The 26,849-nt window shown below is 40.5% G+C and overlaps 1 protein-coding gene and 1 long non-coding RNA gene across 3 annotated transcripts in view; one reads left to right on the top strand and one right to left on the bottom strand.

Annotated features, from left to right (window-relative positions):
- The window catches only part of jade2 (jade family PHD finger 2), a 49,515-nt gene extending 27,380 nt beyond the window's left edge, over positions 1-22,135 (top strand). For both annotated transcript variants that reach the window (XM_084386868.1, XM_084386867.1), the window contains exons 8-12: positions 4,566-4,682; positions 5,501-5,989; positions 8,838-8,955; positions 19,225-19,353; positions 21,257-22,135. In XM_084386868.1, coding sequence (XP_084242994.1) covers positions 4,566-4,682; positions 5,501-5,989; positions 8,838-8,955; positions 19,225-19,353; positions 21,257-21,921 — 1,518 coding nt within the window. In that variant the 3' untranslated portion in view covers positions 21,922-22,135. The remainder of the gene's footprint in view (positions 1-4,565; positions 4,683-5,500; positions 5,990-8,837; positions 8,956-19,224; positions 19,354-21,256) is intronic.
- Positions 1-26,849, bottom strand: part of LOC311276886 — a 374,569-nt gene that overhangs the window by 175,141 nt on the left and 172,579 nt on the right. The window lies entirely within an intron of this gene.

Consider the following 26,849-nt stretch of genomic DNA (forward strand, 5'->3'; position numbering starts at 1 on the left):
ACATGCACCACTGGAAAGCTCACAATGCTGTCGGATCCAAATATGGTCATTTCCTTTTTATCAGCAACCAATCGTGAAAGTAAAAGGGCTGAATGCGCAATCTCATTGGCTGATGATAAATCTTTAAAGCCCGTTTTCTCAAAATGACTTTTCTCTCATTCTCCAAGTCCGAAATCTCCACTTCAGTAGCACCTATATACACCAAACTTTCCAGTCTTGTACCTAGTTATATTATGAAGACATTTACTGAGGGATTTGTAAATATATTATTCCTAGCCTGATTTATATAACATTTTATTCCAGAAATCATGGCGAAAATCATTTTTTAAGGCTATTGACAGTATATTCTGATTTACAGGATAACAAAAGTAGATATCCATAAATCCCTCTGTCATTTTTTCCCATCTAATATGTGAACACAATGAAAAAATTTATTTTAACCTGGCTTTATCCAATTTAAAATATATGCAAATTAGCGCATATTTAATTAGATATTGCCTAATTTGCATATTTAAACATTAAATTACAGAAAACTTGTAATACATTTTTTTCTAATCTTAATGTAGGTAATCAACTGGGAAATTTTCATGGTGATATCTGCTAGTTAAAAGTTTTACCCTATTCACCTGTAGTGTCTCGCCTCTAAACGTTCATATTATATATTTTGGTTGCATTTGTGAGTTCATAAAAATAACTCGTTGTGTAAACTTGGCACATAATATCTTAATGGTAGATATCGAAATAGCCCTGAATCGAATCGTAATCGTATTGCAGAATTTTTCCCGGGAAATATCGTATCGCTGACTTAGAGAATCAATATCATATTTTATTGTGATGAACTGTCCGATTTACAGCCCTAGCTATAAGTGGTGTTTAATTTTAGGGATGGTTTCGACAGTGAATCCTGGATGAGAGTATCATCCGAAACCCCAATTTTTGCCTCACTTTTTTTAAAAGTTTGATGTGTAAAGTCAGCAAATTCAATGGTGATTGTTTACTTTATTGATTTGTTGTAGCCCTAGTTGAGTTGAAATTCACTTTTGATTGAATTTTGCCTCACAAATGATTGTCTGATAGAAGATGCAGTAAAGTATTACAATCATAAACATGTCACCTTTCACAATCAGCTCACTCTTGTCAAGTGCTACAAAACATGTGCACACGTATTCATCTGGAAGACGACAAAGGAGAATTGTGATTAGCACACGCAATAATGGATGAAGTCTAATTGAAATATTTCCTCTTTGTCTTGTCATGTGATTGAAAGGAAAGCTTTTGAGCTGGAAATTGTTTGGTCAGGTTGGGGGCAAGATGTTTCTGTAAAGGCGTAACAGATTTAGCGCTCTATTTTACATGCAAAAGGCTTCTGAATATCCAGAGGAGGACAAAAGAAGGTTTGACAAGAAGATAAGGACTCAAAGAGGGATTTTTGAAAAGCCTGGCCAAAATGGGTGTTCCAGTGAAATGTACAGAAATTGAAGAGCGAGGCAGTAACAATAGCCGAATGATGAGCGATGTAGAAAGCCACAAAAGTGAGTGAAAAGGCTCATTGAAACTGCTGTGCGGCGGCTGATGAATGAACACATGAGTTTCCACGTCTTTCAGACGCAGTGAATTTGATTATATTCCCCATTCCTGCTAATTTCATCTGTAACACGTTTGAGAGGATTGGGGGAAATACTGTAGTGTTACAATGCAAAGCTTAATTCCTTGATAGTAGGGTCGGGTATCGTTTTAATTTTATCGATTCGTATTTTCGATTCCGCTAAGGTTAGACGTAAGGTTAAACCTTAGATATCATTCACATTTAGTCTTATTTGCAAACCATTTAATTGTAGCTGAATTTCATGAACAAAGATCAACAGGCTAAAGAACACTTACACAGGGAACGCTTGCCTGTGGTTTAAAAACACCATAGAAAAACAACTAGCCTAACTAATATACATTTCAAGCATTATTAAAGACAAGTAAACACTTAAAAAATTTGCCATCGCAGCAAATGGATAAAACTGAACAAAGATACGATTGAAATAAAGTGTTTTATAATTTTCAGATATTCAGGTACAGAAACTAATCAAATGTAAAATAACACTGCACTTTATAAATAAAATACATTACAAATATAGTTACAAAAGTTATTCATTGAAGAACGAGTTTCGAGAAATGAAACGAGAAATTCATTTACTTTCTTTTGTTGTTTGATTAGTGTTATTATAGAGACGGCAGCAGGAATATTAGGCTGCGTTCACACCAAACACGAATAGAGCGTCTGGCGCGAGTGATTTCAATGTTAAGTCAATTTAAAGACTTGTTTACGCGCGCCTGGAGGTCCTGCGGCGCGAATGAGGCGTTTAGCGCGGCGGACGTGAATTCGCCTCATTCGCGCGAATAGAGCGTCTGGCGCGATACGCTCGTTACACGCAAATGATTTTATTTGGTGCTTTTTGTGCATTCACGCGTTTGAGGCGAATTCGGGTCTGATGCCCGAGTTGAAAAGTCTGAACTTTGCCGTCTGTTCACGCCGCGTTAACCAATCAGGAGCCTGCTTGCTGCTGTCACGTGGTGAAGTGACGGGAGTCACTCATTCAAAATGGAGTATAGCAATAGCAATATAGCAGAATATAATATTCAATATAGCAGTTAACTGAGTATCACTAGAAAGTGAGTATATACTAGTGAGTATCAGAAAGAGCACCAACAGTCGTATCCGTACCACAGTTTGAAAAACACTGATAGTTTTTCAATATTTAATATACTGTATTTAAAATTTCATATACATTTTCTAACCGAAGACAGATGGACAGGCGCTCTGCAGCTGGGATAGAGCGGTAACTCGGATGCGGTAACTCTCTCGATGAATGCTCGATCAACATCTGCTATCTTGCAAACAGACAAGCGGATTTCGCCTCAAACGTGCGTCAATTTCGCTTCAAACTTTTGCTTTTTACGTGCGTCAATTTCGCTCTGGACGCGCGAATGGATTCAAAATGTTCAAGCGTCCAACTAGACGCGGTAGACGCGAATTTGACGCGCTATTCGCGTTTGGTCTGAACGCACAGTTAGGCTGCTTTCACTTTAAGAGCTGCACGGATCCAATATACTGATACACATGCGCCTGCAGCTCTGAAAAAGCTTGAATGGTTTAAAATCACTTTTTCTGTACGCACGTTTTGGATGTGTGCTCTGCACAGAAAACACGAGTCTTCTCTCGCTTGAATGGTTTAAAGTCATATTGAAATGCTCACAGAGGAATCAATAAGAATTTTAATCTGATTCCTGACCTCAAGGATTCGATTCCAGAATTGAAATAGATTTTCGATTCACAACCCTAATTTTTAAAGATTTGAACTTCAATCTAACATGAAAGTGTCGCACCATAGAGATGCTTTCTCTCATGCTCATTGTGCTGTAGATTCTGCTGTAGATCGTTTGTCCTCTTGCATCAAAATTAAATTGTGTTCTAGTGCAGTGGTTCTCAATCCTGGTCCTGGGGACCCACAGCTCTGCACATTTTATATGTCTCCTTTATCTGACACACCCAGTTCAGTTCATTAGAGCTCTTTCCTAACGAGATGATGATCTGAATCAGGTGTGTTAAATGAGGGAGACATACAAACTGTGCAGAGCTGTGGGTCCCCAGGACCAGGATTGAGAACCACTGTTCTAGTGTACTAGGTAGCTCTGTTTTTGTCTACACTAGCCGTTTTCCCACTGTCGGGTCAGTAGGTACTACCTACCTGTTTAGCACCCTAAAACCCGCCTTAACACGCCTCCATAGAACAACGTCACACAACCATTTCACCAGCTGACTGAAAACTAGCTAGATCGCAAAATGAGCATGACAGAATCGAACGTTTGGTTTTTACTTAGTAATTTGTTTAGTATGTGTGGTTCTATGAATATGCAAATGAGCCCCGCCTCCACTCCCTCACTCAGCTCAGAGATCCACTCGTTGACGATCACACGTTGATCTGATTGGTTTTTGTGAAAAATTTGATTGGGTTTTGTGAAATTTTGTGACGTCAGAAACACCAGTGATTTCACACCGTGTTTTTGAGACTGTCTTTGGTTCAAAGGAGAGAATACTCAGCAATGGTGTCGACTTGGATTCCAGCATCGATAATTGACCAATGTTTTGCAATAAATGTTTTTTACAGTGACAGTAATTTATTAATTTTCTCAGAAATGCACATCAGTCATGCTGAATCAAACTGGTATTTACCATTTCACATACCTTTTCAGTTGCATCTGCATCCATTTATGTGTGATCACAGGAATGCTCAAAACATCTCCATTAAGGCTTTTTAGTCCAAAGGCTTACACATTAAAAACATTTTTTTTGCTAAAATATCATGTTTATGTCACATTTCTTTAGAAAGAGTGAGCATTTCTATAAATTTTCCATGAAATTATGTGATCAGCTAGAGCAATAGGGGGAGCTCACGAGCAGACAACAGGAGTAATGAGTTATACAGAGTGCATGTTATTCATGACATTTATGCTGATGCATGATATGCGTAATATGATTACTACTTGTTTTCTGACTTGTTTCCATGTCCACACAGGTGAGCATCGGCTGCCCTGAGAAGATGGAGCCCATTACAAAAGTATCACACATCCCAGCCAGTCGATGGGCCTTGTACTGTAGCCTGTGCCGGGAACACACAGGCACATGTATACAGGTGAGAGGCGAGGCAGAAGAAGCTTTCACCTGCTTTAATGCTTTTAAAGAACTAAGGGAGGATTGGCTACTTCATAAAGTCCAGTCAAATTTATTTCTATAGCGCTTTTCAGAATACACATTAGGCTATTTCAAAGCAGCCTTACAGAAAATCATGTTAATGTTTGTAATATCTTAAAGTCAATAATTGTATCCCTTAAAACTCATTTTTGATCACCAAAATTATCAAACTTCTTTTTTATTTTTATTTTTTGCTTTTAAATATCTTGTAACTCGACACCCTTGCCTTATTTAGTATACGTGGTTCTATGAATATGTAAATGAGTCCCGCCTCCACTCACTCACTCAGCTCAGAGATCCACTGGTTGACAATCACACGTTGATCTGATTGGTTACAAGGTCGTTTGTGACGTCAGAAACACCAGCGATTTCAAACCGTGTTTTTGAAATTGTGACATTCAATCTTGTGTTCATTTTTACAGTCATGTTCTTGTGATAGCCATCAGTGCATCTCCTTTGACGTAGGAGCTAGCGATGACATGTAATGATGTAGTAGTGGTGTCCCATTTCTTAACCCAGAATCAGATCAGTCTGATTCATAAACTTTTTTTAACATTTTCACGAATAATGGCTGAAATCTGGTCACTCAACTTCAGAAGAATTAGGGAGTACCGCAGTGTAGCAAGTTGTATTGTAATGATATTTGGTCCTTGAACCTTTCTTTTTGCCTTCCTGTTTTGGAAGGACACGAGGGTGAGTAAATGATGACAGAATGTGAAGCGTTTTTGAGGTGAAACACATGCCGTTCTGTGTCCACAGTGCTCCATGCCATCCTGCGCCGTGGCCTTCCATGTGACCTGTGCGTTTGACAATGGACTAGAGATGCGCACCACTCTGGCAGAGAACGACGAGGTGCGCTTCAAATCTTTCTGTCTGGAGCACAGCTCGTGCTCGAACAACGGCGTGAGTGCAGAACCGCGCCTGGATCTTCCCGGGATGCTTTCGGACCGTCTGAAGCAGGAACAAGCCGAACGGGAGAAAGCCAGCCATCGCAAGCAGAAGCTGCAAGAGCTTGAAGATGAGTTCTACAGATTAGTGGATCCCAAGGATGTTGCGGAAAGCCTTTCGCTGCCAGATGCTCACGTGGACTTCCTCTTCCAGTACTGGAAACTGCGACGAAAGGCCAACTTAAACCAGCCGCTGGTGGTCCTCAAGAGGGACGAGGTGGACAATCTGGCCCAGCAGGAGCAGGACGTTCTGTATCGGCGACTCAAGCTCTTCACTCACTTGCGTCAGGATCTGGAGAGGGTGAGTGTAGCATCTCTCAGTAATCTATAATGATCGTTTCAAACAGGTTTCCTGAACATTATTATTCAGGCATTATTTAGGGATGAGTCAGGATTTTCGAATATTCGATTATTTGATTTAATTATAGAATATCGAATAGGTTGTGCGATTATTGTCCAAAAAAAAAAATCCCATTGTTTTCGCATTCATGTAACCAGAGGGTGACGCTGCCAATAACAGCTGTCACAAAGAACCGGCAAAAGTAATGATTATGAATGTGTCAAATATATTAAATATAGGGCTGCACGATTTGGGGAAAATGTCATATTGCGATAATAGAAGTCAATATTGCGATTGCGATATAATAAACAAATGGTTTCATGAGTCGACTTGCTTGGTTCTCAAGGAAAATAAATGCACACACAGATTAGTGATAATCTGCCTAAAGAAAAAAGTTCTTTAGTCAAGAGCAGTGAGTGTTTTTCTCTGTTCCCTTTGTTCTTTGATTAACTTTAGCGACAGATATAATTAGTGGCTACTGTGTACTGTCCCTTTAAGAGCAGCCGCTGCTGTCAGAGACGCGGATCTCACACGCGCCTCATTCTCTCACGAGTCACAACTCTTCACGTTCATCATAAGACTGCTCTTATGTTATGAAGATACTCAACAAAAAGACATTTTGGCATAATTGTGTGTGTTATTGTTCGTTCAAGCTCGAAAGAGAACTGTATTCTGGGCTGTTTTGTGCACACGCACGATATTAGCGCGAGTCTTTCTGTGTGTCACAGTCAGGACTAGAGTTCTCAACGGGTCGGGTCGGCCCGACAAACCCGACGGGACCCGCGGGTTCGGGTCGAAAATATAATCAAATGACTCGGGTCGGGTCGGACCTCGGGCTTAATCTTTTCCGCTCAGTAAAAAACATTTATTAATCATCGCTGCTGTTCACCGTAAAGAAAGTCTGGCTGCTGTGTAACGTGCATCATGGACAGGGGCGGGGGCAGACCTGACGCCGCTGCGTGCGCGGCTGCGAACCTTTATAGCCTGGAGAAGAAGATGGAGTTGGTGAGAAGTAAACTTGCCGCAGGTGAATTCACCGTCACTACTACAGCCTATTTATATATTTAAAGTTTATTGTTTCAGTTGTTTGTATTGTTAAAAGGCGTGAACATTAAAGGTTGATTTGAATTCCCATCTGCTGGTCATGATAATACGTGTATGAGAGAAAAAAAAAAAATCCGACGCGGCGTCGGGCCGCGGGCCGGGTTCAGGCAGATAATTCATGTTTATGTGTCGGGTTACATCGGGTCCGGGCTTTAAAAGCCACGGGCCGGGTCGGGTCGGGTTGTAATTTTCAGGCCCGTTGAGAACTCTAGTCAGGACATTCATAGGCAGCGCGTTCATTTTGGCATACATGTGTGTTGTTCGTTCTACCGCGAAAGAGAACTTGATACTGCCGCGCGTCTATCTGTGGGTCGTGTGTGTTTGTGTCAGGAGGACATTCACTGACAGCGCGTTCTTTCTTGTCTTATCGCGCATGAATGGTTTAAAAGCATTTGCATGAATAAGAGCGGGATCATGTAACACTAGCCAAAGAATGCCAAAAATTAACAGATGCTGCGTTAATTGCGTTAACAGCGCTACTTTGTTTGTTTAATATAAAATCGCACCATTTTGCGTCATATAATCACGTAGGCTTGACATCGCGATTGCGATACGATTAATCGTGCAGCACTAATTAAATTCATTTTAATTGTTTATTAAAGGGGTCATCGGATGCAAAATTCACTTTTATATGGTGTTTGCATATAAATGTGTCTTTGCAGTGTGTGGACACAACCACCATACAATGAAAAAAAATCTCAATTCTCAAAAAGTCTAAACACTCTCAATAATCAGGCCGTTTGGTGATGTCATAATGCTCATGCTCCGCCCACGACCGCTGACGGACTGTCCCGTATTAACATATTTCTGCCCTCAGGCATTCGACACCCCCCATGGAAGAGAGGGGTGGGTTGAGCAGTTGCTCATTATCATTTAGAGAGACATGCACCGAAACGGGTCGCTGTAAACAGAGCTGTTTTTCAGGAGGTATTGAGGAATTTTAACCAAAGTATATTATAAACTTTACATGAACACCCTAAAGAATCATCCCAACTTGTGGAAAATGGGCATCCGATGACCCCTTTAATAAGCTAGTGTTTTCTGTGTCAGTGTCGGCTGCAAAGATGAAGTTGACGATGCTGACTCGCCATCTTCGCAGTAGTGAACGCGCCTATAGAGAGAAGTGCACATTTCATACGGATTACATTAAGCAGAGAGATATTCCTTTCTTCAGGAAGAATATTAACAAATTAAAGAATTTGAGCCAGGGATGTTTCTGAAATTTGTTTGATTTGACATGGAATGACGTTACTGTGTTTGCAGGAATATTCACTAGCTAACTCATACTGTATCGTCATCATGAAAACCTCTTTGTCGGGGTCAATGTTTAACAAGACTGTTCAGCTTCAACTCTGATTAAAAACTCCCATACCTGTTGCTTTCTAGTAATCCTGAAGACCTTGATTAGCTTGTTCAGGTGTGTTTGATTATGGTTGAGCTAAACTGTGGCCCTCCAGTACCAAAGATGCCCAACTCTTTTCACCAGTAAAGGTGCTCAGCAAATGAACATATTATTGATTATGAAGGTTAGTCACTGATTAGTTTAATGAGTTAAATACACTGGCAGAACCGTGATGGCAACACTTACTTTCTCAGAGGACTTTCCCACCTATGCTATGAATAATGAAGGTTTTACATCATGTTTTACAGAAACATGCTAACTCCTAACCATAGCTATTTCAGTGACTGGTGTGTTTTCTTTCAGGTCAGAAACTTGTGCTACATGGTCACACGCAGAGAGAGGATCAAACACTCTTTATGCAACCTGCAGGAGAAGATCTTTTCCTTGCAGATTCAGCTCTTAGAGAAGGACCTGGTTGGAGGTATGGAAACTCTTCACAACAATCTCTTATGTTTTTCTTTTAATATTTTGATCTATCGGTTTCAATTGATAGCACAATATCTAAGCTGGAAACGAGAAGATTATGAGAGCTTTAAGCAGTGTTTGGGGGTCAAGTTCATTTACGGCTAAAATAGGGTTCAAAGTGACCCTTCAAAAATGTATTATTTTTCCTTTTTATACAAATGGTCAGTGAAAGAAGGTGCTCAAACTACGGCTGGGCGATAAACGATATAACGATATCGAGTTTGCGATAATTTATGTTGATAACGATGATAAGCTCTGGGCATTTTTACTCTAAATAGATTAACCTACCAGTCTATCACACATTAGAAATAAATGTGACAACATCCAGTCATTCTCCAAAGAGCCGACGAGGGAAACAAACTTGCTTTCAAAGCTGAGGAAATTGTTGAAAAAAAAAAAAGGTAAGAATGCATTACACAACGTGATTTTGCGGAAACACGAGATGATCATTCGAACAAGCTCTTAAAAATGTGTTTTTTTGAACTTCTTTTAACGTGTTTTTAAAATGCCGTGTCATGCATGCGATGCTGCGAAAGACGCGAAACACATCCATCTAGCACGTTTACATAGAAAACCAGTGGAAAAGTAGCGCAGAGGAATGCAAAAACGCGTTCTGTGTGATCCGGCCCAGACGCTCTGCAAACAAAAATGCCGACGGACGGTTGGGAAACACAACAAACATTTTCCATCACCAGAAAAGGTACAACACAGAGTACGAGAATGCGTCACATGTGTAGCATAGTGACCGGTTTACAAAGTTTACGTTTTGCCAGGGTTCCCACGGGGCATTACAAATTAAAAATCTTGAAAGTCTCGAATTAGAATCCCATGATTTTAACGCCATTAAAAATATATGCTTTTAGGCCGCATTTACACTGCATGGCTCAAGTGACCCAATTCCGAATTAATTGTTTTCCTCCCATGTGACACAGATCAGATATGACAGCCTTAGGCTGTGTAGCACCAAGTCTTGGGTAGTACCCAGTTTGCAACTTGACTGTATTACACATGTCTTTTTATCATGTAGTATGTCACAGTGTGCACCTCACCAGAGATGAGTCGCCTGGGAGACGAGAGCGGGGCAAATTCGAGCAAAGTGGGAAAGTGCAAATTTATCTCTCAGTCGCTTGAAGATGGCCAGTTTCGGAGATGGAGTTGAGTACTGTTTACATAGGCACTGACGTGATCACTTGCATTTTTTCCTAATACCAGCGGAAAGAACTTCAAATAATTTCTGGTCATACAGATAAGATCATTCGAAACTGTAAAGGGTCTATTTTTATTTGTGTACAATCACAATAACAACAAAACGTTATGCTTTTTTTTTAAAATAAAGAAATAAACAGGGTGCGCTTCCTGCTGTCTCAGTCTCCATGATCTTCTTTCTGAAATGCATCACAAATATGAACCGAAACTCAGCGAATACAGACACGAGAAATGCTTGAAACATCTACTTTTAAATGAAGTCAAATCGACGACAAATATTATCAGTTCATGTAATCCGTATGAACCCAACTAGAGATGCAGTTTCTCAAGTCTGTGCTCATTATTATTAATGTGGCCACGCCCACTCGCAGCACACCTCGTTCATGCGGTGATTGCCCACGCGAGCCTGTAAACGCCCCGTCACCTCAGTAAACAAAGCATCAAGCTTCATCAGATTTCCTCTGCTTTTCACCGAGTTTGGAAGAAGACGCGCTGTGAGGAATAAGCCTCGAATTTACCTCAGAAGAAGAAGAGTGCGATGCGACGCGCGGCTTGATTCAGCGGAGGATATCTTTTCTGACGAGTAAGTGATTCATTTTCACATTAGTTAGCGTGTTATTTTTACATAAACCTTTACACATTTTACTATTTGGGTATTTCCCTTTTCCTTCTTATTATATCGCCAGATTGAAAAGTGTGAAATCGAGTGAAACTTTGAAATATAAAACATAAGCAACCTTTCATTGCATCTAATGACCTACAAAGCGGGATTTTTGCTCTACAATTAAAAACATAATACGATATAAAATTAATTTGTTTACACTGTAATATGATGAATGTTTAGACTAGTGTTTTCTGTGAAATACTGTTTGCAAATATCAAACTTGAATATATATTGAATATATTGAATTTCTAAAATATAAAATGACTTGTACTGTATGTATGATAATAAATACAAAGCATGCGTGCCTCTATGACTACAAAAATCATGTTTTTGTTATGAATGGGTAAAATTAATAGTGATTACTAATGCAGTAATATAGTTTCTCCTAATATCAGCATGCTCACACGCCTTTTCTTTCTTTTTCTTTTTTTTTTAATACAGGGACGAGATAGACACTACTGATGAGTCCTGCGGACTCAGACTTTCACACGAGTCTCTTCCGATTGTTTTTCTATGACAGCGCTGTACCAACATCAGCACCATCATGTACCAAGTTTTTCAGCTAAATTGAACTAGTATTTTATATGAACATGGTGAATCACTGACTACTGATGGTGGGGCAGTTTTTTTCTTCCGTGCGAAAGAAGCAGCAGACACGTTGGAAATACCAGGTATGGTTAACTTATATCCTCAGTCAAACAGGAACTGTTTCCAGGAGAGGTGTTTGACAGTTCATACGTCTATGTTTAGATTAGTGTGTTAAATAATGTGTCTTTGACCTTCATTGTGTATTGATTATGTTGTGTTGAAATAAACTACAAACAAGGGAAAAAAAACCCATTCTTTTAATCTTCTCACCTTCTTTCTTTGGTTCCTCACGGTCACATTTACCTTGATTGGACCATTAGGGGGAGGGTTTTTGTCTTCCCAGTTGTGAATCACATCGATTCATGGCCATCGACACTCCCTCGCAACACAAAAATTGTCTTACAAAATTTTAATCAAAATATTGTTAAATCTCTAGGCTACAAGATCCAGCTCTCAAAAGTCTTGCTCAGTATAGCCCCTTTCACACAGCGCGTTGATCCCGGGAAAATGCCGTAAAATTGCTAGAGTGCCTTCTGTGGGAACGCAAACACGTCCCGGGATTGATGCCGGGATGGGGACCTTGTAACATTGCCGGGATCAGTCCCGGAACGCGCCCTGTGTGAACATAAGCCAGGACCGATGGCGTAAGGGGCGTGTCCCAGTGATGACACACGTTAGGGCTGTCAAAAAAATAATTCGAATTTCGAATTTTCGTCGAATTAATGAATAAAAAAAACACATTCGAATGCAAAAACCGTGCATTCGAATTTTTAGTGTGTCAAGAGGTGCGCGAGACATGATGATGCCGTCACTGACGCGGGGGGTTTTCTGTTAGCTTATACAGCGCGGTGCGGTTGTGTTGTTTATTTGATAAATGGTGGGAAAAGGGGTACTGACGAAACCCCTCTCGGTTGGTGGCAAAAATCGTGCGGTATGTGTGCACATATTGTGCAGCTGGCAAAGACATACTTGACCACACCTGGCACCGGTCAGAGCTGAGCGTGTGTTTTCATCAGCTGGAAACATCGTCAACAGAAAGCGCTCAGCACTCGCTGCAGATCAAGATGAGCGTCTGGTGTTTTTGACGAACAATATGTAGATGTAGTGAGTAGAAGTGAGTGTTTCATGTAGTTCAGTAGCGTCTGTTGAAGTGTGTTCTCTCAGGTTACTGATGCTCGTACAGTTTTATGCACTATTGTATTATATTTTACTTAAGAACAATTGTTTGAAAAGTGAGTGTCATTTCATTTCAGTAACAGATGCGATGCTTGATTTGGCTTATATTTGTTTATTGCGCTCGCTTGGGCCCTCTTGTGGGCATAGGAGACAATACAGTACTCTTTTAATCTAATGTTAAGTATTGCCTTTAGAATTCTAATGTAATTGAAATTTTGCTAATATTTTAGAAAGAAATTCGAATTTAGCTTTTCAGCCATTTTGACAGCCCTAGCGCACGTGCCATCGCGATGACATCCTGACGTCACGTGTTTTTACGGGATGTGTGTGAACGCACTCACAGAGTCCGGAAAATCACTGGCAGTGTGAATCCCGGGACACATTATCCGTGTATGTTCCGGAATCTCTGTGTGAAAGGGGCTTATGTATTTTATGGCCTTATTTCAGTGACTTAATTGGTTTTTAACAAACCATGCATGAACATTGTTTTCTCAAAACTACAAACTTTTACATACATACATCAGTGTTGCCATGTCCTCTTATTATAAGCGTTTTTGGGCTTGTTTAAGCTTGGCTCATAAAGCTCATGAGGAGGTGCGGGTCATGATATTTTGGTTTTATTTTCATCAAAGCATTTTGATTTATTTAGCTTTTTTATGAGCTTTTTGTTGGCTTTTTCTAGCAAGATCTGGCAACACAAGTCAAGGCTCGTAGTTCTTCCCCCGTGATACTCTTGCACCGCACATACAGAAGAGAGAAACATCTCTGATGCAGGTTGAAATACCTCATTTACAACTAGTTGATCAGTTTGGTTCTGTACACACTGCGTAGGATTTTTGTAAATGCGATTGTGACTACCTGCATTTTTCATTCGGATGTAAAATGTGGTGGTCACTTCTTAAAATTACTGAACTGTGTGTGTACAGAACAGGATTAAGGACTAAACTGAAATTGAACTGACAACCGGAGTTAGTTTGGAAGTTATTTAGTGTGTAAGTAATGGCATACAAGTTTTCAGTTCTGCTGTATATGCACACTGATGTCTACGCTAGCGATCAAAATAGAGTAAATCACCTTTAAAAGCAACTTGATGCTTCAAATAAAGTTTGTGTCGTTACACCAGTAGGTGGCGACAAGTGACTGTTAAATATGTATTTGTCAATGAATCATTCACTCAAGAGATCTGTTCAAAAATGCAGTGTCATCCAGTAATTAAACGAGTGTCTTTATGAGTGAGTCATTGAACCATTAATTTAATTAATTAAAAAATAATGTAATTTTTTTTTTTTTAAGTAGACTGCAGCAACATTTTATCAAACCTCCAGGAAATTACGTGTTATTTTGTTTAGTTGTCATTTCAGAATTGTGGGAGATTGTGATTCTCAATATATCCAGGATCGTGCAGCTCTAATAGGTTATACCTCTTCAAATATTTGAGATGTCACTGTTGCTGCCACTATTTTAATAAGTTTAAGGGAACCGAACTTCAATTATTTTAAAGCTGCAGTCCGTAACTTTTTTTGTGTTTAAAATGTATATGATAAGCGCGAGTGCTTTATGAATCCACAGGCATCCACACACACCTGTGTGATTCGCCATAGACATAAACACACAGAATTAGCTCCGGCTACAGTGTTCTTCCGCAAGACGCATGCAATTATGCTTATTAACCGCTAGAGCGCCAAAAGTTACGGACTGCAGCTTTAAGGCAGAAAAGCATGTTTGCACAGGTAAAGTCTATTTATGTTAATAAACTATATTCTAAAATGTAATTAATGATATCTCCAGGCTTCAGTCATTGTCAGGATACTTTTCAAGCTGGCAGCATAAAAAAATTATACATCATGATAAATATTACTATCGATCAATATGGAAACAAAAATTGTGAAAAATATCATATATTGCCCAGCCCTAGCTCAAACTAAACATTTGATCAGTTTTATTTTCTATGCTTTGTCTACGAGGTTTGCCATTTTTTCCAACCCTGTTACCAGATCTGTGATTGTGTTGCTTTATAAGCAATAAACATAAAATTGGGGAAATCAAATAAAAACAGCCACAAATGGTAATTATTGGAGTCCAAGGATGATTATTATAGAAATCAATTGCCAAAGTTAAACAGTTTTTACGAACACATCCTTTTGGCCCTGTTTACAGCTGGTATTAAGATGTGTTTTGGTAGATCGGATCACAAGTGGACGACACTAAATACAGGTGTAAACGGGGTCTAACACGCTTTGAGCTTGTCCACTTTCAATCACTTCCAATCAGAGGTAATTGAAAACGCATTCAGCCACATGAGCGTTTACACTACGGAAGCAATCCGGTCGAATGCGTTTTCTGGAGGTAGTGAAAGTAGACAAGCTCAAAACGTTGTAGAGTTCGTGTTTTGTGTTCAAACAGCCACAAAAGACCATCTACTGACCTAATGAGTAAAGACTATGGGAAGAGCTCTAGCCGGACGGGATTTAAACTATCGGCTGAAGATCCAAGTTTGGTTTGAAGGAAAAATGTACCAAGCTCAATGTTCTCTCAGCATTCCTGATTTCTCACACACACATTCAGAGCAAAAGGGCATGCTTATTTCTGCCTGTACAAGACAGCAAGAGCAAGACAAAAGGGACTGCAGTATGCATTCGAGGGATAAATCCACAATATAATGTGCAACCGATTACTGAATAATTTAATCAAAATTGAAGCTAAAGCCTGTAGGTCCCAGCGCAAGCAGCATCCGCCTCATACGCTGACCATTCAAATGGGAAACACACAAATTGAGGAACAGCTATGTTCATGCACAGAAGGATGAGTGAAATTTGAAAAGCTTATCCATAAATATTGTGGAATAAACACAGGACATTAGCCTGACCACTTTGCAATGATAACATTCTCCCGCTTATATTTTTAGCGTGCCAGGCTACCGCTCACACGTCGTGGAGCAAACGTAGGTGGTTTTGTTAATCCTGTCATCCCGGAATTTCTCCCCTTGGGTTTTAGGTTTCGAGAAGGGAAAAAATTCCACCCCCCCTGTCCAAACTTTTAGGATACCGGGTATCAGATTTGCACAATCCATACGCACAACGCTTCGGCAAGTTTCCCTCGCTCGAAAGCTTGCCAGACCTCCCGCGCCTAGTTACGGTTGCTAAGCCACGATTGGCCTGTGGCGGTTTTCGGGCGTGGCTTAGCGAAGGGTCAATTGGTATTGTAGGCATATATTAGGAACTACACCATAAAGATACGCAAAAGGTAAAAGCAGGAGACAAAATAGTGCTAAAAATAAACAGTTTCCTGAATAATCTGTTAAACATCTGTCTTTGTCTGAAGTCTAATTATATGAAAACTACTGCTTTACAACATCATCATGTGATGCTAAAAACTTTGAGATGGAGACTTCTCTTATCTTGTTAGGAGACAACACAGCATATAACAAGATTAAACAAACATAAAGCAATATAAAAAATGAAAAACAACAGGTACTGTATTATTAATATATATTAAAGTAATATGAAGACAATTTAAGTACAACACAGACTGCATTTGAGATCAACTTTTTATGTTGTGCATCAAAGTACATGTAAATAATTCTTAATAATAATTGCATTCATGGAAAACTGCATGTAAATAGATGTGAAGAGGTTTGCTTATGATGTAAACATCTTGTTTCTGTTGAGTCCCACTCTAATTATTACAAATAATCATATCATTGGCGCACATGTAAACCGACCAAGCCTCTTGACGACATCACATCCGAGCAACTATCATTAACTGGTGCAGAGATTTACTGCAGTGAGATGTGGAGGCGTTGCATGACAGTCGTGGCTGATTGTGCCATGAATCAGGGTTTATTTTCCTGGTGGATTCTTCTAGGAATACCTGGATATTCCTGGTGTCTTGCTTAGAAACAGCCCAAGCCGTCAGTGCTGGTTCAAAAGAGTCATTTTTATAAATGAGTAACTGAGGTTTCTTGTAATTATTGGAAGGAGAGAGTGCAGCAAAAGATTCCCTTACATTCACAGGAAAAGTAAAGGACAGTAAGGTGTTAAAGTCTTACAACTGTGGACAAATAAACTTGATCATACTATACTTTCCATAAATAATTGTCATTTTTAAAATGTGAATTAGCCGGTAAGAAATATGGCTGGTATCTAGCGAATCAATGTAGTCGAGTCGGGCCATCTCAGCCAGTAGAGACAGAGCGTATTTAGGCCACGCCCACACCGGAGGTGGGGGAAACAATCCAACCGTCTCCATTGACTTTGCATTGCGAGAGGCTGCCTCCTTGTCATTTATGACTTATAACAAAAGACAAAATAATGTCTAAAAGCTGCTGTGTGACAAGGTGTACAGCAAACAAGCTAAATAACCCAGAAATTCATCAGGAACGATACAAAGAAACACCAGCACAACACTTTAACAGAAGACAACTGAGGGTTTAAATACATCAGATAATGAGTAACAGGTGAGACTAATCAATGAAACAATGAATAACTATGGCAACTAACAATGAAACTGAAACACAGGAACTGAACGCAGGCAAAATAAGAGTCCTTGAAATCATAGGGAATTGTGACACATAATTGCTCTTTTACAAGCATGAATTTTTTACAAGCACTTTTCACATGTTTTAATCAGATATGAACGCAGTGTTGTGCAAAATGTGTAAATCACGTTGTGATTGAGCTCTTACAGTAACAATGGACTAAAACATGGACAATGAATAACTGAAATATAAAACAAACTAAATATTGTATAGTAGTAGTGTACTCATTATATTATTATTAATCAGCCAGGACAGTTTCCACATGTTTTATTGTACATGTTGATATGCGTTTGATGAAATATTTGGTGTAAAATTTTGTTTTGTCAACTAAAATGTTTATAGACTAATATTAGATGCAATTTTATTTAGTACAATTGACTAATATGGAATGAACACTGACTAAATTTAAATGAAGTTTAAAATGAAATGCACTAGTTGACAGCCAGGTTTGTTCTTTTGCAATGAGCTATAAAACAGGTTGCTGTTTGTTGTTGAGTTATGCCTTGCGCCCTCTTGTGGACCGTTGATGTAAAGTCTGGTGTTCTCTGATGTTGTCTTCTAACTCGGTGCTTCTCAAACCTGTCCTGGAGACACTGCAGAACACAACTGCACATATCGCATGCAGTGGTGTAGTCATAACCATAAAAGTTGTTTACTATTACCCAAGCACTCCCTTAACCCCCCACCATTGGTATAACGATAACAATCCTTAGAAATCGTAATGCACAAACAGCCCTAGGGAGGAAGTAAGCATAAGGCGTATGTGTATGTGCGTGTGACCCTGACTACACTGATCGCATCTCTTCCTTTTGTCCTCAATTCAGGGGCCGGTTGCATAAACCGCTGAGACTAGTCTTACGAGTTAGACATAATGTTTTCTTTAAGACTGTTCATAGCTTAGCCGTTTTTTAAGTCGGTTACATAAAAATGTAGATTAGCCTAATTTGATACCAAAAAGTAAGACTGGCTGCCCCAGACTAACTGATAGTGGGTCACACTAGAACTTTAGACACTGTCGTAACATAATAGCCATGTTTCTGCAAGCAGCCCCGGGTCTTACAGTCTCCACTAATGCGCTGATGATCTAAATCAGGCGTGTTAGATTAGGGAAACGCTCACAGTGTGTGGTGACATGTTTGAGATTCAGAAGCACTGGGTGTATAATTTGGGTGTGTCTCAATCAGCTCCCTAGTTCACTAGTCAGGGCACTGTTAGCCATTTCAAGGGCCGTCTCAATCGCAGAATCCTTCCAGTGCACTGAAACGTTGGCTCCCTTAAAAAGTCCCACAATGCACTGTGAAAACCAGGGAGCATCGATGCTCACTATGTTCTCTCAGCGGAGGTTCTGAAGCACGAAACTTGAATCGCGTGAGGGTATTAACATGCTTAAGACTTTTGCACAGTACTGTAGTTACAAAAGTTATTCAGTCAAGAACAGCGAGTGAGTTTTATCTCTGTCTTTTGTTATTTGATTAGTGTTATTATAGAGACGGCAGCAGGAATATTAGGCTGCTGTCACTTTAAGAGCTGCACAATACAGTAACACACGCCTGCATCACTGAAAACAGCGCGTCTCACGCTTGAATGGTTTAAAATCACATTAAATTACTTTTTCTATGAGCAAAACAGCGCACAAGTCGTCTCACACTTGAATGGTTTAAAGTCATATTGAAATGCTCACAAAGGAATCGATGAGAGGATTAAAATTTTTTATTTTAAAACAAGTATTTGATTCCCAACCCTAAATCTAGCTAACATTTATAATTGATTAACGGCTGAAATGTTGCATGTATATGTAACAAGCAAATTATTTATCATACTGTGCTTTAAATAACATAAAGATATAAACAATGAGGATGTTGTCCCAATGTGTCGTGAGCCAGCGTCCTCTACTGTCCTTACCAATGCCCGAATTCATGAACACGATACACTGATTCACGAGCTCGGGAGCTGATTGAGACACACACCCTTCAAATTTACTTTCTCAGCTCTGCCGGGGAGGATTGATTGCTCGTTTTAAGTGTATTGCATGCTCTGTTTTCTGCACCTCATAGAGAAAAATCTAAGAGGGGAGAAGATTCATCGCAATGGAGTCAGGGACCGAGTGAAAGAAAGGAGGAAGAGCAGTCCAGAAAAGAAGGACAAATGGAAATCAGACGACAACTCTCTGTTCACACAGCTGGGTAAGTGTGTAGCCCCTCCAGTTTCATCGTCTGTACAGATCTGCCAAAAAAAGACTTCTGCTGTCTGAGATGAGCAGCTGTTGGAGATGTGAATGGCCAAATCAGAATGAATCCGTTCGATTCAATCCACTGACCAGCAGTACAATTCAGTTGCGCTTTTAAAATGCATTTTTATGGTTCTTAAAGTTCCCCTGTAGTCAATCATTTTACCCCTTAAAACTAATCTTTGATCACCAAAATGACATATTTAAAAAATATATATCTTGAATGTAACTCGACACCCTTGCCTCATTTAGTATGCGTGGTTCTATGAATATGCAAATGAGCCCCGCCTCCACTCACTCACTCAGCTCAGAGATCCACTGGTTGACGATCACACGTTGATCTGATTGGTTACAAGGTAGTTTGTGACGTCAGAAACACCAGCGATTTCAAAGCGTGTCTTTGGTTCACTGCAGTTTTAAGGAGAAAATACTCAGCAATGGTGTCGACTTATGAATTTACACATGGTTTGTCTTAAAGCACATTAAAAAACACCACATAGACACATAAACAACATTAAAAACTTGGTTTTCACCACAGAGGGACTTTAAAATTCCTCCTCTAATGTTTCTTAGGCGAGACAAACTACTTCAGACTTGTGTTGGCTGTTGTGCCAAAAGTAAATACAGCAGATGTTCTCAACATTTTTTTATTTTCAGTCTCATCAGGATCTTTCACTAAATATATATATATTTGAGAGATTTTTTCCTTGAGGAAATTTGCCATGTTCTGAACCTGATAGGCCCCAATTAGTCAATATTAAATCGAACTCGAATCAAAATGCAGGCTTTTGGTTAAAAATCAAATTGTGAAATTTGTGTCAATGCCCAGCCCGGAAATATTGATATATAATCACAACCTTTTGGTCAAATTGTGCAGTCCTGCAAACAAACATATTTTTTAGCAGAAAATTCGCAATTCAATATCTTTTCCCCCAAATCGCTCAGACTCTGGTATGGTAGTCCTCCAGGAGCCAGGTTCAACACCCTACTAGGATCGCAGTTGATCCGCGAACCGTACGGATCGTCTGCCCCACGGTTCGACACGCTTGTGATTCATGGATTAATTGCTAAGTTTAACCATTAAAGAGTGAAAATGTATCATTTGCACGTGTTTTTTCTTGACAATTTACACATTCAAGCGATTTTAAAACATTCAAGCCAGAGAGGCGAAAGAGAACGGCGTTATCTGAGCGTTCAGCCGCGCACATAGAGAGAGACTGGACACATACACATAAAAATGACCGTCTCTGCAAATATTCTCGTCAATGCAGTCGGTTATGTCTTAAGTGAGGTGAGAAAGAAATGGGATGTGCATCAGTATATTAGATCCGTGCATTCGGTCCTAATATTCCTGCTGTGTCAATAATGTTAATCAAACAACAAAACACATCTTTAACAAAGATTAATCTATATTTAATTTATACAGTGAACACTATAGTGTCATTTTACATTTAATGATTACATGTCTGTACCTCAATACTACTGTTAGACCTTTATTATATTGTATTTTCTTGTAATTTGTGTATTTTGTTCTTGTATTTTGACTATTCACTTGTCTTTCAAGTGTAATTATTAGAAGCTAGATTTTTGCAGTGGTATCGAAGTACTTAAAGTGGGATTTAAGTAATAAATGAAAAGCAAAATTGCATTAACCCCCCTCCCCCCCCCCCTTTTTTTTTTTTCCCCCCTGGTCTGAAAAAATGATCCGATCCGTGACTCAAAAACCATAATATGATCTGAACCGTGAGTTTAGTGATCAGTTGCACCACTACACAACACCAAAAACCAATTTTGTGCATTGAGACACAGACAAACGAACGATCGATCCACTCATTGTTTAATGCACATCTTTTCCACAGGTTTCTCCAAATCCTTCCCGCTGGACGGTTCGCTGTTTGACAGCTGGCTGGCTCAGTCGGTTCACATCACTGCAGATAACATGCTGAGCCAGTGGTCTCTCTCCGGAGAGAGCGACGACCCGTCCGCCAGCCTCCTGCAGGGCGAGGAGAACCTGCTCAGCCTGATGATGGATCACTCCATGAAGTCCACCTGGAAGACTCCTCAGCTGGGACGCAAAGCGAGAGGCGTGCCACGCAACCGCAGAAAATCCGCCTCGCTTCCTCGGACCGGTTCCACGGTTAAAGGCAAGGTGTGGTCCAAACGAGGAGAGAGATCGTTCCACCGGCACAGCCGTAGCGAAGCCAGGCCAGACCCGCTTCAACCAGCCATTTCCAAAATGGACTCGTGCCACATTTCCGAGGAGCACGGGTCTTGGGATGGCACTGGGGATACGGATTCGCAGGTGGCCTTACGTCTACGTCTACCTAGACAAGGCAAGTCACGGTCTAAGAGTGAAACTTCGCTGTTGAACAGCACATCTGCACCGGACACTGAGACGGATGGTTATTTCTCCGACGCAGAACAGAGTGACACTGAATTTCGTTCGTCCAGGCGAAAGTTACGCTTGCCCCAACTGCATGCTGGGAAGGAGCAAGTAGTGCGGCGAAGCGTGCTCGCCTCCTAAAGCTATTATTCCTGGATGTCGCTTTAGTGTTGTTTCACGTCATCAGAACGAGGCTCGGTTTCTCAATGCATACGTTTCCAGACCCTCAGCTGTAACGGCTTGTGTTCTTATCCCTGTTTTATCTGTCAGAGTATATTAGCCAGTCGCCTACATTTATGCAACCATAACCATTTGTGCTTGACAAAACAACGAGGAACAAGAAAAAGTCTAAATGAACACTGTTGGATGTGTCCTTTTTGGGAAGCAATAGGATCTGTCCTGGAACTGGGACAATGACGTGGGCATTATAACGTCTGTTCAGGTTGTGTTTGTTTTGAATGAACATGTATGTTGTGTGTCTTCAGAGGATGTGGCTACTTTAAAAATGATTTACAAGAGAAAATATGACACAAATAAGCACAAATAGCCGTTGGGGAATGTAGCACACGTCATATCCATTCGCTTTGGCAGAGTCTAGACGTACCAGCATCACGAGCAAGGCCCGCTTCAGCGTGATCCTTGCGTGTACGTGTGTGTGTGTGTGTGTGTGTGTGTGCCAGTGGACAGATCTGAGCACAGTTGGGTCAGTCTATCTCAAGTGGTCCAAAAGAGTTGGTTGCTTGGCCTTTTTTTACTTTTCCACTAACTGTAGCTTTGTAACCAGCTAAATCTTAAACTAATTTTTACAGCCAATAGAGTTGCATCTGTGAATATTTAAGCAAAGCCTCTAAATTGACGTTCTGCATGTGCACGATAAACCATTTGGGAGCAGACGTCACAGTTTCGTCACACACACATTGTGTCGGCAGAACAGCCGTCGTCGAAGACCAGCTTTTAAGTGAAACGAAAGAAGTTTATGGTTGCGAGCCAACAAACGGACAGACTGGACCGATGAAATCTGCGACGATTACCCTACTATTAAAGCATGAATCTGATGTAAACAATAGATCTACATAATATTCACATATACAGTTACCACATGAGGTAATATTTAAACCTTAAACATTGTTCTCTCACAATTCACACTTTTTTCTCGTAATTGGGAGTTTATATCACAATTCTGAGGGGAAAAAAATACATGACCTCACAGTTCTGAGGGGAAAAAGTCTGAATATTGAGTATTATAAACTCGCAATTAGCTTTTAATTGTTTATTCTGTGGCTTCCATCGACTGCTACCCATTATTTTTTTGTAATACGGCACAGCAACTTAAGTGTCGGCCCACATCTGGAACACATGGATTTCACACGGCCCAGATGTGGACCGGATCTGGGCCGACACTATGTTTACTATGCCGAGACTATTTTCTGCCACCAGGTCGAACAAAACACCCAAATGGTCTACATATCCACAATAGGTACCCCATAATACAACATTACGACTGAGACTCGCATCCTTCTGATTATAAACTGACCGTGAAGTTGAACCCGGAGTGGTCGTGATCATTGCATTTACGTTTGTGTATTTTGTAATTTACTCTAAGAGTCAGTTTTTGTTTCAAGGAACATCTCGAGTCAATGCTGAGGTTTCCGTAAACGTCTGTGTAACACACAATTTGTAATGCCAAATGATACACTTTTCAATACCAATACATAGAGGTAATCACATTCAAAATGGTCAGGCAACCTCCACTGGACCACTTGTGACGGCGTGACCCTGTTACATCTAAATATAATGTCTTACCTTTTTCTTACTTTTTGTGAGATTCAAACTTGTTTTGGTCCATTTGTCCAGAAAAAACTGTTGTCATTCTCCATTAAAGCGTGCCTTCTGTAAGCCCCCCCCAATAATCCGCACGTCTAACCATTTTAACACGATGAAGGCAATCAGAAATGGTCCGAAAGCTCGTATGAAAGTGGCGCGGCCGTAGATGTTCTTGGTGCCTAGAAAACAGCATCCAACAATCATCAATCCTGCATTAGCAAACGTGCTGTTCACAAACCAACATCCGTCAGTCAGCTCTTCAGTTCAGTGACATTCGTGACGTCTAATGAATCAACTCATGGTGTTTATCTCAGGGTTAAAGAGAAGAAGTGATCGCAATCATGTGAAGAGTTAAAAACCTGTACGTTTCACCGACAACTCCGTGTTTCTTTGGCAAGTGCGTTGAGCGGATCTGAGAGGAAACACTGAGTTTCTTTTATTTCTGGCTTTTTTTTTATTTTATTATTATTGTTATTGTATGATGATGCCAAAGAAAAGCAAGTCAGCATATGCTCTGAAGTGGATGTAAAACCTTGTGTCCGGATCTTCTGAAGATCTCGACCTGCACTGATGTCCACCTGTACACTCCTGGATCGCATCATCAATCGAGCACACACGCGTGATGAAGTCTGATGCTCTTGTCCTGAAATGTTTTGTTTACGAGACAAAACCAACTGATATGTGGCGTACGTGAGCAAGAGTGTGTGTTCGGTCTCTGCACACCTGAGGGATTCACCCAACTAGGACACTTCTGTCCTCATGTATTCAGTCTCATGTCGTTCCAAACCCGTATCGATGTGTGTGTCCACGCAGAGGAAGCAAATGGGTCCAAAAAAGTAGTCGTCGTCGTCCGTGCGCTACATTCCAGTCAAGATGTAAGTCTTTATTGACTGAAAACCTTCCCTTCCACCGTTGTGACATTGTGCGAACCGCATTGTTACCAAAGGTGTGCCGTGTTCTAGTCTTCATAGTCTTCTTTCAAGAGTCATACGGGTTTGGAACGGCTCCACGGTGAGAAGAACGAACTCCTCGTTCTCACTCTTCATTGGCTTAAAGGAGTAGCTCACTTCAGAATTAACATTTCCTGATAATCTACTCTTCCCCTCGTCATCCAAGATATTCATGTCTTTCTTTCTTCAGTGGAAAAGAAATGAAGGTTTTTGAGGAAAACACTCCAGGATGTTCCTTCATATAGTGTCTTCAATGGGGTCCAACGGGTTATAAAATGTCCGTTGGTTTGTCTAGATAAGACTCTTATTCCTCGGCTGGATCGTGTCGAGACTTTGAAGCTGCACTGAAACTCACATCTGGACCTTCGACCCGTTGGACCCCATTGAAGGCACTATATGGAGGAACATCCTGGAGTGTTTTCCTCAAAAACCTTCATTTCTTTTCCACTGAAGAAAGAAAGACATGAATATCTTGGATGACGAGGGGAAGAGTAGATTATCAGGAAATGTTCCTTCTGAAGAGAGCCGCTCCTTTAACTCGTGACGCTGTCTGACCACAGACAGCGACCTGTACAGATCTCATGTATCTCAGCTGCTTTAATAGGAACTAATCATAGATGCTGGTCATTGCCGTTCTCTGGTTCAGTCATGGAAATACTGTGCCTTTAGTGAAATAGTTTCAGCCGCCTGCAAGAGTTCATGCTTCTTTTTCATGCTTCGTTGTACCAAAACTATAACATATACTCTACGTAATCTCTGTAAATGTTCAGCTTCTGTGCAAATCATTTTCCTCCCACAGCGTAACAGGGCGAGAATGACAGAGTAGATCTTGTATTTGTTGGCAGATATGTTGTTATTGAGCTATCCACTTCGACACCTTTGCACTTATTGTTCTTTTGTCTCTATTGCTGGCGTTCGTTTATAACTGCCGGCTGCTGGTAATCATGACCATCGAGGGGTGTGCGATATTGACCAAAAAAATTATTATTATTAGATAATGGCTAGTTTAGGCCAAGCGGTAACCTCCCGGTCTCTCTTAAATCCAACACTGAAGTGACTTAACCTGCAGTTCATCCACTGGCCACTAGAGACCGGCTGCAGAAGAGAGTCAATCCCATAGACCCCCATGTTAAAATGCCCAACTTTACAGCTGAAAGAAACATGTTTACATCCTGGTGCAAACAGTGGTTTTGGTCTATATAGCTAATGTTGCTCTTCATGACGACTGTGAGGGGTTATTTTTTATAACTCATCCGTTTAAGCCTTAAAGTTCTGCATAATTAGGGCGTGGCCACTTGAGTGACAGGTGGATTGCCGCTGATGTCTCTACTAGACGTTTGTCCTGCTGTCTGTTAGCGTCACGTCACCTCAGCTAATCCGCCTCGCTGCACATTTTCGGTTATCCGGGAGGGACGCGCGGCCAAGATGGCGACGGCCGGCTCCGCCCAAAAATGCTCTTCGGAAACATAAAGCACAAAAAGTGACGTCACAGAATATGTCCATATTTTTATACAGTCTATGGTTTAGGCCTGTCATGGACAGCTGACTCACGAAAACGTCCATATTCTTCATATTCTGGTAGTTTGCAGCAGTGACAGAATGTACTATTAGCATTTAGATGTATTTACACCGACTGTTCAATGCCGTTTAGAGGTGGCGTGAATTCATTTACACTGCAATTACAGTTGCATGAATGATGCAATGAGTTTAATGTTTAAAAAAAAAAACTTTTGGATGTAGAAATATTAAAAACAAAATACTTTAAATAGGAAACTAAAACCCCCAGTAGGCAAGTCACAGGTAATGAGTGAGTCACTGAATCATGCACTCATTTGATTTGTTTAAGAAACAGATTCGTTCAGTAACGAAGCTCTGCTGTGTGTCGCTCAGAAACCCGAAGCGGTTCTGCTGTGGCTTTAGCTAAAATGTATGAAAATCTATTTCACATTTGCAGTCGTGCTGATATCTGGGAAAACCGCACACTTGCTCATGTGACATTGCTTAACTGCATCATATGATATAAATATAAAAGACAAAAAGTAATTCTAACTAGGCTTCGTCTCCGTTCACTCTCTTAGTGCCGTACTAAAGGCACTCGTTACTGAAGATTTTAAGAACTCTATAAAAACTCCATAGTAACCATCTGTGACAACTACCAACCACCTAGTGGCACCATAGCAACCACCAAAAATACCTTAGCAACCGCCCTGAACACCCTAGCAACCATCTAGAAACGCTCTAGTAACCACCCAAAATACCCTAGCAACCACCCACAACACCTAAGCAACTGCCTAG

This window comes from Rutilus rutilus (genome assembly GCF_951802725.1).
Source record: "Rutilus rutilus genome assembly, chromosome: 18".
NCBI lineage: Eukaryota > Metazoa > Chordata > Actinopteri > Cypriniformes > Leuciscidae > Rutilus > Rutilus rutilus.